General features: G+C 45.3%; 1 protein-coding gene across 1 annotated transcript; it reads left to right on the forward strand.

Annotated features, from left to right (window-relative positions):
* Window positions 1–5,533: 5,533 nt before the first annotated feature.
* Window positions 5,534–13,538, forward strand: slc25a28 (solute carrier family 25 member 28). Its single transcript, XM_067237019.1, has 4 exons — window positions 5,534–6,013; window positions 9,649–9,877; window positions 10,493–10,549; window positions 11,075–13,538. Exons 1-4 carry the CDS (start codon window positions 5,669–5,671, stop codon window positions 11,629–11,631), a joined length of 1,188 nt encoding a protein of 395 aa, XP_067093120.1. The 5' UTR covers window positions 5,534–5,668; the 3' UTR covers window positions 11,632–13,538.
* The last annotated feature ends 376 nt before the right edge of the window (window positions 13,539–13,914 follow it).

A 13,914-nucleotide genomic window follows, 5' to 3' on the forward strand; every position in this document is an offset into this window, starting at 1 on the left:
AGTTAAACTATTGTACTTTTATTTAATTTAAGATCTGTATATGTTTATTGTTTGCACCTTCCTGCCACAGTAACTTCTGTGTTTGTGTAACATACATGGCGTATAAACCTAATTCTGATTTTGATCATCACACAGGTATCCTAGGGGAGACACCAGCAGTTAGAGGATAAACTTACAATCAGTGTCATCGTCATCATTAACTTCTTCTCTGTTGAAAACCCAAGCACATGACAGTCCACTTGACTCCATTCTTCTTTGTGTGATTAAGATGCGTATGTCTCCAGTGAACCCACCTGTTGTGCTGCTACGGCGCCTCAGAGCTGGCAGTGTCCTGATCCAGTTGTGGAGCTCACACACATTTGTTCAGTCCTTCTGTGTGTATAAATGGTTAGTTTGGTCCTTCTGTGAGTATATATGGTAAGTTGCTGGTAATATCTAGTTGCTCCCTTTGTCAGTCCTTGTTGCGTGGTTGCGTCTTTACGTGTCAGTATGCTTTTAGTGTTGATCCTGTATGGCCTCTCCCTGCTTTTGGGTTCACCTTCTTCAACCACACCTTGACAGGATGTCGTCATCTGGAAGCCTCCCTGTCCTAAACCTGAAGAGATTTAGCCTCTCATACTTAAAGATCCTGTGAAGTGGAATTGAAAATGAGTTTTAAGTTCATCACATCACAGAAGAATGTGTTGTTTACTACCCATCCAAATTCGAATGGAAAAAAAAACACAGACAAGTATGTTAAATTAGGCTTTGAAATCATGGAATTTGCTTTTCAGGATCTTTAATGATCAAACTCTGTACCAGTATTTCCTAAACATTGCTCCAATTGAAAGAAACTTGTATTATTATGAGGAATTATCTCAGCATTTATAATATGAATAGATATCTGAAAGTACTTTATGCAATGTGGTGTTCTTGGGCAGCCTCCTCTCTCTGGCAGACAGCGGTGGGGGCTTCTGTTGAGGGGGACGGGGCACCAGGTAGGCGTCGGTTTTCCATATATCGGTTAAGTCCCCCAACAGTAATTGCTACTCTGCCGTGAAAGTGTTTTTTTTTTTTTTCAGTAAATGTGAGAGGCATGCCCACTGGCAATCAATCTTGCATTCCAACAATTGTTAGTGTGGTGTTCATCATGAGAACGTCACCTTCTTGTTCTAAAATATTATAAATAAAGATTATACACATAGAAGATTAATAAAGATTCTATACATTAACTAGAGAGGACACCATTTCTGGTGAAATTGGGAGGTGTGTGCTTGTCAGAATATTTGAAGAAATGAGTTTTCATGGATGTACTTACATTTTAAACCTGATATTTCTGTATATTTTAAGAGCCACCCATTTAGCCATTAAATACTTGTTTTCCATATATCGATTGAGTCCCCCAACAGTGAATTTTATTTTATTAAAATTGCCTACTCTGTTATTATATTGTTTTCCCGCTGAAAGTATTAAAGACTCAGGAAAGTGCCTGGAAGGACGTCTACTCTTCCTTAATGACAAATTCTGGATTCAATGAATATGCAAATATCCCAGGCCACGCATGACCCACAGCCCCTGCTTGAGCTAGGTTGACCGATGATGTAAGAGCAGTGAGCATCAAGATAGCTACCAACAATAATGTATATTACCTTGGTCAAAGGTATATACCTTCACAGTCCAGTAATGGGAAGAGACACCACTACCTAGTGGTCACTAGCAGAAAATACACTCGTAACACAAGCATGAATTACTAAATCAAGTGAGTTCGAGTGATCCAGGCAGAACAACTGATGTGGTGGAACCATGGTAAAGACAGTTTCAGGTTGGATATCTGCCTGTAACATAATGTTGGCTTCAATTACAATTGTTTATGTTTTACAATCAAGCTGCACTTAAAAACCTCTACATGACCGTCTTCTGACAGTCGTCCTTCCTCACTCCCCTCGGAGGTTGAAAGGCTGGTTGTTTCACATTTTTAGGGCCCTTTTTCATTTATTCCAATCGCCTCTAGATGGCGCAATTGTGGCATATAAGGCCATACAGCCCTGTTGAATGAAACATGAAAAGATTGTTTAATGATAACATTTGAATCACACCTTTGTAGCTAAAATACTCACAGCTCCAATCAGAGGTCCTTAAGAAGTAGCCATGGTCAGTTGTGCGAACGATATAGCGACAATTTTAGATTATACAAAAACGTGTTTATATTTTTGAATATATAACAGTATATACACAGTATATTACATTTATTCATTTAGCAGACGCTTTTTACCAAAGCGACTTCCAAGAGAGAGCTTTAAAAAAAGTGCATAGGTCACTGATCATAACAACGAGATAGCCCCAAACATTGCGGGTAGCCAAAACATGAAGCATACATTGTGAAAAAAACTAATAAGTGCCAAAGGGAAGAACCAGAAGAGCATGTAGTTAAACAAGTTACAATTAAACAACATGAACCTCAAAAAGTGCAAGAGTGTACCTGTAGAAAAGCAATCAACAGTAAAATATTTCACAGCGAGTATCAGAAATATAAATCAGTTACAACTAACCAAAAAGAGCAACAAGTCTCTCAATAAGTGTCATTATAGAGTATATATCCGTTTTATATACATTAACGAGAGGCCTAAGCCTACACACCGCTCCATTTGTATTTAGCCCTTTTGAACATTACGCTCTCCTGACTGACATTGATTTGAGCCCAACGACTGTATCGATTATCCCCACCATTGCCCCTCCACTGCCACTGCCTGCGCCACTGCCTGCGCCACTGCCTGCGCCACTGCCTGCGCCACTGCCTGCACCACTGCCTGCAAAGGCCTGGATTCACTGACAGTGGGATCCACTGACAGTGGGATTCACTGACAGTGCGATTCACTGACAGTGGGATCCACTGACAGTGGGATCCACTGACAGTGGGATTCACTGACAGTGGGATCCACTGACAGTGGGATTCACTGACAGTGGGATTCACTGACAGTGGGATCCACTGTCAGTGAATCTACATCGGGCATTATCCCTTACATAACGGACACCCCTGCAGTCAATCAGAATGGAGTATTCACCCAGACCATGGTATAATGGAACTTCATTGATACGTAAGGCCATAGACACTGTCGACTATAGACTCAGTCGAGGGACAGTAGACACACATTTATCTTGAATGATGTGTCCTGACAGTTCAGGATAACAGTGACCATCACACTCTCCATGTAATATAGGAGGAGGCAGGACTAGTTGGCACTTGACATGACTTTGTTAACAGTAAAACTTAACTTACAGATCATTGTAAAGTACATTTTAAAGGTCTAGAATGAAGGTTTAAAACATTGGTACACTGGTTGTATTCCTATAATGTAGAAATCTGTACTGGACGTGAAGATCAATGTGTTTAGCACAACCTTGGTAGTCAGACATCAATACAAGCATTAATAAGAACATTTTATGAAGAGCTGGTGCTGAAAGTCTGACATTGGGCCATCAAGACAAGAAGGTTTCCATAGTGGTGTTGTTGAGGATGTCTGATTGGCCTCTTAAGTGGTCCAAAGCTTGAGTCTGAAGAGAATCAGAGGTGATGTATCATCCTAGAATGTTGCAGACACAGAGAGCAGGGCTGGAGGCTGTCTCTGCTGGGACCTGGGGAAGGGGCATCACTAAATGTGCAACAACATCCAAGCACAGCACAACATAAACAAGGTTATTTACTCATTTTCGTGGCAACATAACGTGAATTTCCCGCTGTGTTTTGCTTAGCTGGTGTAAAACAACTCCTCCGGTCCATGAGGATGGTGCAGTCCCGGTGGAGGGAGAATGAAGTGGAGAGTTATTAGCGATCTCGAGTTTCCCGCCCATTCACGTAGAAACCCCTATCTCTGGTCGTGTTAAGTGGTATTAGGGTCAGCAAAGAAGGATGACCCCTGCTACTCCACCAGCTTGGCTTTCCTTTAAAGAACGTCTCTGGATTACACACAATCAAGACTAACTCAATCAGGAACGGGAGTTTTTGTTCTTGTAAGCAGAAATTAACACTTCATTCCCCTTCGTCGGCAGAAATCTAACGCTGCCCTTCCAGGGCTCTCACGGGCAATAGAGGAGACAATTGGGTTACATAAAAATGGCTCCGGTGGATGAAAATGTCATTAGCTGCGTTTCACTGTGAAATCAGCTAATCCACCCCGAGAGGGAGTCTATAGGGGAAGCTACGCCTAGGCATTGATTTGTGGTATCTCTGAGAGAGCAGCTTTTCTGAATTGTTAGGTCATAGTTACTGATATAATACTATTATATGAGGTCTCTGTCAACAATGATGCTGAGGGAAGATCGGGGTGTGTCATCCCTGAGTCGTAAGCTGAGGACACACACACACTACAGATAACCTTTCCACCATGATCGTGACCAACGTGATCTCGGCATATCTTTTGTCACAGACTAGTGTGTATTTTTAACTGTAAATATGGTAATAAATTGGTGTGGATTTGTGTTTATGTTGGACAGAATGGATCAATGTCAGAATCAGAATCAGAATGGGTTTTTATTCGCCATGAAAGTTTGCACAGACAAGGAATTTACTTTGGCAGGAGAGCCTACCTAGGCTATGTCTAGACCAGTCTAATTCCAGTAGGGATAACGTTTAGGAACAGGCTATATCAGGGGGATCAAAGGACATTACACACAAAAGGCAAACATGTATAACACAGGTAACCCAAACAGAAGAAACAGCTCACAATCTGATGAATCCAGGTGTAGACCTTGGACTACATGTTCACCTCAGTTCACAAGTAAGATAAACTGGCTACATTTGCAGCCCAAGTCATGGAGATGACTCTCAAGGCCTACAAGTCTCAGACCCAGGGAAATGTAGTGGAGGTCCACAGAGACTGCCACACGGTGATCAGTACTAAACAAACCTGTAATTACCTTGAATTAGACTTTTGTTAATATTATTTTAATTTTATTATTATTCCTTTCTCTAGTGCTAATGGGGTTGGGGGGTGGTGGTGGAACCCAGTATGGAAACGATGACTTGAACACAAAATAAACTGCAATGATCAGTATGACTTGGGGCTTTGGTGTGTGTGTGTTTGTGTGCGTATGGCTGAATGGAGGGGGTGGGGCAGGGAAGGTCAGAAAGGGTCATAGAACATACAATATAGTCATATTACAGTTTTGTACAGAAAGTACAAGTGTTCTAAAACTATGCAATGAGACAAATCAATTTTATAGGTTTGGAGTATTTGCTTTCGCTTAATGTGTTCAGTAGGCTACATATGCGACCTTCGACTCTGCCCTTGAGAGCCTTCAGTCTATCTAAAGTCGGCCTCAGACGAACTATATGTGCTTCTCAGTGTTGAAAAACGTAGCATATGGCGTCGATGTGTTACAGGCGTATCTATTATCCAATGAAATAAACGATATCGACGCCATTCACGTATTAGCTTCTCATAGAAACCAATAAGAAAAACGGATGCGGCGTTGTGGTGGGCGGTACTTATTACCCTCTTGCGGCCTTCCTTTCCCAAACATTGCGTGTACTTTCTGGCTAGTGGGATTGAAACCGCCTGATGGTGGCTGTAGAGTGACTCATGTTGCTAGCGAACGGTTAACATCTTGGAATGTAAATACCACTATTTCAAATAGAAGACCTTGACGTATTGTTTAAGGTACCCGGTAAATACTTTCCTGCTGGTTTTTAATGGAAGCGGATGGTTTTGCAAGGAAGCGTCGGATGACAGCGGAGACAGCAGGCGGGGATGCCGGTGTCGCTGGTGCTTCTGCCGGGGCAGAGATTCGATGGATGGGGGGTAGATTTTGGGGAGTTTCAGACGGTCTCATTGCAAGTTTGTCACCTCGGATTGGGGGCGACACTGAACTACAAGCAGTTCCATTCACTGGTGGTGCTTCGGAGTCGATAGAGCAGGACATCGAGCCTGACTATGAGGGGTTGCCGCAAGGCGCATCGACCAGCACCCACATGTTGGCTGGAGCGGTTGCCGGGATCATGGAGCATTGCCTCATGTTTCCCATCGACTGTGTCAAGGTAACGTAGTCGGTCACACAAGTTTGCAAACTAGTAAACAATCATGTAGGCTACTACTTGCAAGCTATTAACTTCAACAACCAGGTGTTTGTTACTCTATAAACCTATCCGAGTGTTTTTCACAACTTTAGACACTACTTGGGGGTATGGCTAGTTAGGTAGCTGGCCAATGCAGTGCTAGTTTGCAAGCTAGCTAACGTTAGCCACAGTAAGGCTACTGTCTCCCACATTTTACTTACATTGTTTTCATTTAGCAGACAATTGAATCCAATACGGCGTACAAATAGTGCACATAGAAAGTACAGTAGAACTTATGGTAGTCTGTCTACTAACCGCATTGCCAAGTAACAACTCAGCCAACAAAAATATTACTACAGTGTACTAAATTAATACCACATTGCACCTACAGTTTGACAACAACATCTGAATTGCGTTGATGCAAGGTCAATATTGGACATCAGCTAGATAGCTAAACTTGCCTACGTTATCGAGAACCAGGTCGTGTTGGTCCAACTCTATACCTAACAGTCATACGCAAGTCTCTTAAAGCATGCATATTGCCCAAATATGCCAGTTCAAGAAGCTATCGCATCGAGCTAGCGTTAAACCACCTATAGTTCTATTAATTTATTTGGAAGATGCATTGCATACATAGTGTACACCCACCACTCTGGTCACGAGTGACCAGAGTGTATTATGGTTGTGCAAGCAGCATACATGCACTTTACACTATATTTGGCAGTATGACATAATGAGGAAATAAGGTAGATAGAAAAGTATTCACTCTATTGTGAGAAACACAGATTTTTTTTTACAGCAAAACCATTTGAAGTCTCTATGGATGGTCAGAAGAAAGCAGAATATCCGCCTTAAAGCAGCATGTTCTCTCCAAATCATTTCAAGTCTTCACATGACCAGCCAAAACCGGCAGTGAAGGACCGTCCAATCTAGGTAAAACATGTACTGCTGCTGAAAATCTATTCAGGATCAGAGACGCATAGGTAGAGACTAACAGCCCCATTGCAACTGAAGACAACTGTAAGCCAAGGCAACAGGAGGAAAATGAAAACGGTAATCAAAGTAACTTAAGCTTTTGATAGTGCCTAGCAGGATCTGGGTTGCAGAGCTTATTTGTTTACAGAATACTGAGCACAGAGGGTACCAGGGTTATGCCACACTTGTGAAGTATATCAACACAAATTATAGATGTTTGTTGGAAGGTTTGGTTGCTGGTCCCTTCCACAAGCCAGTGGTTTGTGGGATAAAAAAGCTTAGCTGTGATGACTCAGGGATTTGTAGATAGAGAGCCAGAGGAAGAGGAGGAGAAAAAACAAACAGTTTTTCCTGAACTAATTAATTCAAGACCTAAAGTGAACTGTATCATTTGACTGGTTCTTGTTTGGTCATGTGTTTGGGTGTGGACAGTCATGGGTTAGCTACGGAGGTAAACAATGACGTCAACAAGCCCTAATACTGCAGCTAATATCTATCTCAGCTTGCTAGTTTGCATTTGGAGTGGCCAGGGGTGTCGTAGTGAGCCATATCCATTAGATTCTTGTATCAGCATTGTCATGAGTGCCATGCAATGTTTAAACCAGGCTTTAATGTAGGGGGAATTTCTCTGGCTAGGTCATTGGGTAAGGACTTCCTGGCGTAAAAGAGGAAGTGGGTTACACGCCAACATTCACTCAGAGCCAGGCTTACATTTATAGTTTCTCTTAAATGTGGTACGTGTAGTGAGTGCGAGAGATGAGAGTTCGGTGGTAGAATGAGTAGTGCAGGCTGTCAGCTGTCTGCGTCAGGCTGAAAAGCAGAGGCCTCCTCTAAACAATGGAGGATTCATCCATGTCTCCTTCAGCTGTGGCTCCTTGCTCCCACAGGATGGCAAGCGATGGGCCTCCACTAAATGACACAACCTTTGTACCTACTGCTGACTACAATGTACTGTATTCTCTTGAACAGCCAATGACTAACAGACACAAATGTCCAGTTTAGTTTCAGACTAGGTTTAGTCCTAGCGCTCCGGTCCAATGTTCTGCTTCTAGAACATTTTGTAGGTTGTCGTTGTGAGAAAGTACAGATCAGATATGCAGAGGTTAACACACACACTCGTTTGCTCACAAACACACATACACACAGGAGGAATCTTTTGGTACCTCAAGATTTGATTTGAATCGATTCTTGGGGTCATGAATCGATAAAAAATCCATTCCTGATTTTTAGCGATTTTCAACAACAAAAAATTATTAAAAAATGACATAACAAAAAAATATATGATTTTTTTACATTTGTGAATCGATGTGAATAGCTTGAAGACTGAATCGCGATTCAAATGTGAATCGATTTTTTCCCCCCGCCCCGCCCCTACACACACACACCCCTTTGTTGAAGACCGAAAGTCCAAGCATGTATGTAATCAATTCAGCTGCAGGCCCATCTTCTCCACTCGTGGTAGGAGTGATATTCTGCATGGCTGACCCAGCCTGGCCGTAGTGTCAACATTGTGAGTGATAAGATCTAAGCACACCCCTCCTCTGATGGAGTCCCGATCAGGGGTTGTCAGAGCAGAGGAAGAGGCCTTCTTATTTACAGTCGGTCCAAAGGCCACTGTGTGAGAGGGCAGCTGCCCTGGTACTGGATTAGGACTCTTTCTAAATTCAATCAGGGATACGATCATACAGAAAAGCTGACTGCTAACAGTCGGTGACAGCACCGGAGGCTCGGATTGTACACACACACACACAAACGCACAGTGTTAACACTTCCACAGGCTCGCTGCATTCCACAGTGATCATGTAGGCTAGCCCCAGGCCCTGTTTGTTGTTCCTGGAGAGTCACACACACACAGATACACCGTCACACACACACAGCTCAGTGGGACCATTCAGCACCGATGCCTTGTCATGCAGGCAGGGTTCTTTGATCAGCGCATGTGTGTGTGCGTCCGTGTGTGTGTGTGTACGCGCACGGTTTGTTCTACGGAAAGACCCTCTCTCCGAAGCCCCATACTGCTGAACCTTTTTGAAGCGGAGTGGATGCAATGCATTCTGAGTCGACTTGAGTCAAAGAGCTTCTTCTGGCTAGGCCGACAAGCCAGACTCTCAGCTCAGTGAAGGCTTGCATGAAACTGTTTAATGGTTGACTAATGGTCACGTGTAGATCACACGCTGAATACCAGCTGGTGAACTGGGCTCTGGGATCGGTTCACAGGCTATAATGTGCCCCTGTTCTCCTCACAGAGAAAGTCATTGGTGAGGAGTTTTCCTCATCATTTTCCTTGTTTCCAAAGTCAAGATCACTTGAATATTACTTGCATATTTATCAGACCTAGTCTTAAACACGGTAACTTAGGAAGGAATTTTTGGCTTCAGCAGAGGTGTGTGTGTGTGCATGCGCGCGTGTGTGTGTAAGTAAAGGGGCCAGGGTGTGTGTTCAGCTCCATGGGGAAAATAGGCTTACAGGAAGTCGGCTTATGTTCTTTTGTGACCTTGGGGCGCCTAGTTGGAAACTTCCTACCATTCAACACAAACACACTTGGCAACGGTTCATAACCTATTGTATCCATGACCTAAGCCAGTCACAGTCCCGATTCCTGCTGCCTTTTGACCTCTGACCTGCTCTTTGACCCCTGGCAGACGCGGATGCAGAGCCTGCAGCCTGACCCAGCCGCACGGTACCGGAACGTGATGGACGCCCTCCGACGAATCGTAGCCACCGAGGGTGTCTGGCGGCCAATGAGAGGACTGAACGCCACGGCGGTAGGGGCGGGGCCTGCACACGCCCTGTACTTCGCCTGCTACGAGAAGCTGAAGATGACGCTGAGCGGGGCCATTCACCCGGGGGCCAACAGCCACCTGGCTAACGGTACCTGTGACTTGACACACACTCACACACATACACACAGACTCACACACACAGAACACACTCACACCATGTGGTGAAATAGACCACACACACAAACACTCAGTGCTTCTTTTGCCTGAGAGGTATTGCCTGGCATTTGTCTCACCAATACAGTAATATGTTGTTTATAACAACATACATATCAAGACGAATGAGTGTTGAAATTGAGATCTTGTTCTTTGAGTCTGCTCTCTCTCTTCTTTCTTCCCCCCTTTCCAGGTTAGCCAGAGGCTTGGTAACCCCCCTTCCCCCCTTCCTCCGACCATCTCTTCCCCCTCTTTTCCCCCCTCCCTCCAACTCAGGGTCTACCAGGGTGAGAAGTTGGTCTAACCCTGACATCTGAGCGGCTCTGCCTGGATTCATGGCCAGTCTTCTCCACCAGGGGGCTCTCTCGGCTCACTGAGACATCTTTCCCAACCCCTCTCTCTCTCTCTCTCTCTCTCGCTTTATCTTGCTCTCTCGCTCTATTTCTTTCTCTCTAGTAATTTGTTCCCTCTCAACACCTCTCTCTCGCGCTATCTCTCTCTCTCCATCACTTTTGGTAATTGTGTGTGTGCGTGCGTGTGTGTATTTCAGGAGCGGCGGGGTGTGTGGCCACACTTCTTCATGACGCGGCCATGAACCCAGCTGAAGGTGAGCTCGCTGTGAGGATGGGGGGGAGGTGTCGGGGGGGAGGGGTATAAGGGGGAGGGAAGGAGGGAGAGCCCACCACTACTACCCTGTCAGGAGTGTGTGTGAGAACTGTCAAATGTTCAAAGCCGCCACTAACGGATGTGAATTTTGACCCCGAGACAAACACCTGTGTGCTCGGGCCTGAACTCTTCTCAAACACGCACACACACACACTCACACATTCGCACACACACAGCTGCAGCTGTTTCAGGACCACCTGCCTAGTGATGTCAGTGGAGGAGACCAGACAGAGAACGCTCTCCTCTGCTCTATTCGCCTTTCTGCGCTTCTCCTGCTCTGCTCTGCTCTCAATATCTGTTTTTCCTCCGCCTCTCACCTCATCTCTCCTCCCTCCTTGGCTTTTCTCTTTTCCCCCCCATCTCTTCTTTCCCATTCATTTACATTTACATTCACCCTCCCACTCTCTCTTTCTCTCCCTATCCTGTGTTGTGCCTTCCAGTCACCAATCTTCCTTCTCCCCCTCAGTGGTGAAGCAGCGTATGCAGATGTACAACTCCCCGTACCGCGGCGTGCTGGACTGCGTGCGCGCCGTGTGGCGCCGCGAGGGCCCGGCGGCGTTCTACCGCAGCTACACCACGCAGCTGACCATGAACGTGCCCTTCCAGGCGCTGCACTTCATCACCTACGAGTACCTGCAGGAGCTGCTCAACCCTCGCCGACAGTACAACCCCTCCTCTCACATGGTGTCGGGCGCCGCCGCCGGAGCCCTCGCCGCCGCCGTCACCACCCCCCTGGACGTCTGCAAGACCCTGCTCAACACCCAGGAGTCCCTGGCGCTCTCCTCCGCCCCCAGCCAGCCCCCCCAGGGCCCCCACAGACACATCACGGGCCTGGCCCATGCCTTCAGGACGGTGTACAGGCTGGGTGGGCTGAGGGGCTTCTTCAGGGGGGTCCAGGCCAGGGTGATCTACCAGGTGCCCTCCACGGCCATCAGCTGGTCTGTGTACGAGTTCTTCAAGTACTTCATCACCGAACACCAGCGCGAGAGGCGGAGAGCCCAGCATAGAGAGGGAGACAAGTAGAGGAGGGGGGTGGGAGGGAGGGGGAGGAGAGGAAAAGCAGCACACCATCTTATCTAACTGTCCTCTCTCTCCTGTCTGTGGAGGTGGGAGACTGTCGGAGGAGAGATGCTTAAGAAGAGAAGCTTTCTGTCCTTTTCCCTGTTTGTCTTTCACACCTTCCCTGTTCTTTTTGTAAAGGAGGAAAGGCGCAATCAATACGCACACCGAATCTAACCAATCCCCACCTCACTAGTTCACCCCTCTAACTGATCTAGCCAATAAGAGAGACGGGGGCCTTTTTTCTTTTTTTTACCAATGACTGTCTAGCTGGCATAGAAAAGTTTGCTGTAAGACTGATTGATGGGTGTTTGGGGCTCTCTGGACCTGGAATGTTACAGCTCGCATTTGTTCAGAGGAATATGTATTTTCTAACGGTCCCACAGACTAGACAACGATGCCCTTACTCTAAAGATGAAGCGGATGGATATCAAGTAATGAGATAAGGTGTGAGTGTGACAGATGACCTCCAGGGGGAGATGGTGATTGTATGAGACCCTGGACAGTTTTCCTGTTTTCCTCTCTGGGGCGTGCAGGTACTCCAGTACGTGGTTTGCTCCTCTGCCTTTACTACTCTCAGGTTTTAGCGCTGTCTAAGTTGTTTGCATATGAAAGTTGTCTCATCCATGTTTGTTTTAATTTGGAAAGATTAAATGTTTAAAAATTATATTGTTCAGATTTTATGTGAGTAAAATGATTGGTATATATAAATATTTATTGGCATTGCAAAAATGGACAATATTTTTGTAGTACACATTGTCATCTTTGTGGCTGGAATCTTAAGTCTATTATTTAGATCCGAAGTGAAGCAGTTTAAACAGTAACATACTTTATCTAATTTGATTGGATAGTATCCTTCAGATAATATATTTTGATAAGCTCTTGCAGATGTCAATCAGATAGCTCAACTAAGAATAGATGAGCTCCCAAGTGTATGTATAGAGGCCGCCTGATAATAGCAGCTTTTGATATCGTTTTAACATGATGTTGCGTTCTGGCATATTTAGTTAATTGGTTCAATTAGCTGTCAATCATCATGGAATGCCCAGGTGTGGCGTCAGAGGGCTCCTCTGGGATTGGTTCAGTATGTCTTCACCCTAATACTTATTGCCCATGTCCAACAGTAAGTTCCCACTCACCGACAGAGGGAAATACTAACTCTAATGTCCTTTCATGCAAGATTGCTTTTCCGTTGCATTTATAGTCACCCCAGACACCCAGACTTAGGGTTGGGGATATCCTACACTGATTCAACTAAGCCAGAGACCCATTCTGCTATTAGTACTGTGTGTGTGTGCGTGGCAGGGAGGGGAAGGCAGAGGAAGGCTAGTATCCAGTTCTGTTCTGCATGTGGTTCATCAAAAGCAAGGGCATAGGTTTGGTCTGAAGGTTTTATCACCCTATATGCCAACACCACCCCTGCTTTGCCACTAATTAATTGGCGGGGATCTTGCAATGGTCTCTTGCCAGTCCACCCCGAAACCCACACTTCTACTCCTCGATCTGCGGGTGTTCAGGGCAGCGTCCCTCTCCTCTGGTTCTGGAATATTCTCTGCATCCCACTGAGCACTGACCTCTGTGTAGAGGCAGGGGTCAACCAGAAGAATGTATTTCCAAGGGTATCTGCCTGTATCTTCAGATGTTAACACCTGAAACCAGACGGCTGCGTAGCAAAGGTCCGAGCACGCCCAAAGGACCAGAATAAAGGGCCTGTCTTTGCTGTGGTTTCTAATGGAAGAGGCTGTGAGTGTCGATCATAGTGGAAAGTGATCAGTCATATTGATTGTTCATGGATTGATTGTACTGTATAGTTGGTGTTTGAGCTCGGATCAATAAAGACTTGAGTGATGAGGGTCTTGCTATGCCCTCTGGCAGGAAAACCGCAGAGCCTGGTCTGACTTTATTACACACGCACTTATGCACACACTTACACACACATCACACACCATCCTTAGGGTTTAGAGTGCAATATGTAATAATAAAATAATAGAATAAGACCCACACTGAAATGATAATTGAGGATGTGCACACACACACACACCAAATACCATGATGGTCATGACAAGGACAGATTTCAAGTCGCACACACAAGATGATGGTAGAGGTTACACACACACAAGATGGTCGTAGAGGTCACACACACCATGGTGTTGCTCTGCTTGAGGGAGGAACAACAGGCCTACATGCAGCCCAGGGGCCCGTTCTCCGTACTTCGCTTATTACATCCGAGATCAAATGACACATCCA

The sequence above is a fragment of the Osmerus mordax genome, chromosome 5, assembly GCF_038355195.1.
Source record: "Osmerus mordax isolate fOsmMor3 chromosome 5, fOsmMor3.pri, whole genome shotgun sequence".
Lineage (NCBI taxonomy): Eukaryota > Metazoa > Chordata > Actinopteri > Osmeriformes > Osmeridae > Osmerus > Osmerus mordax.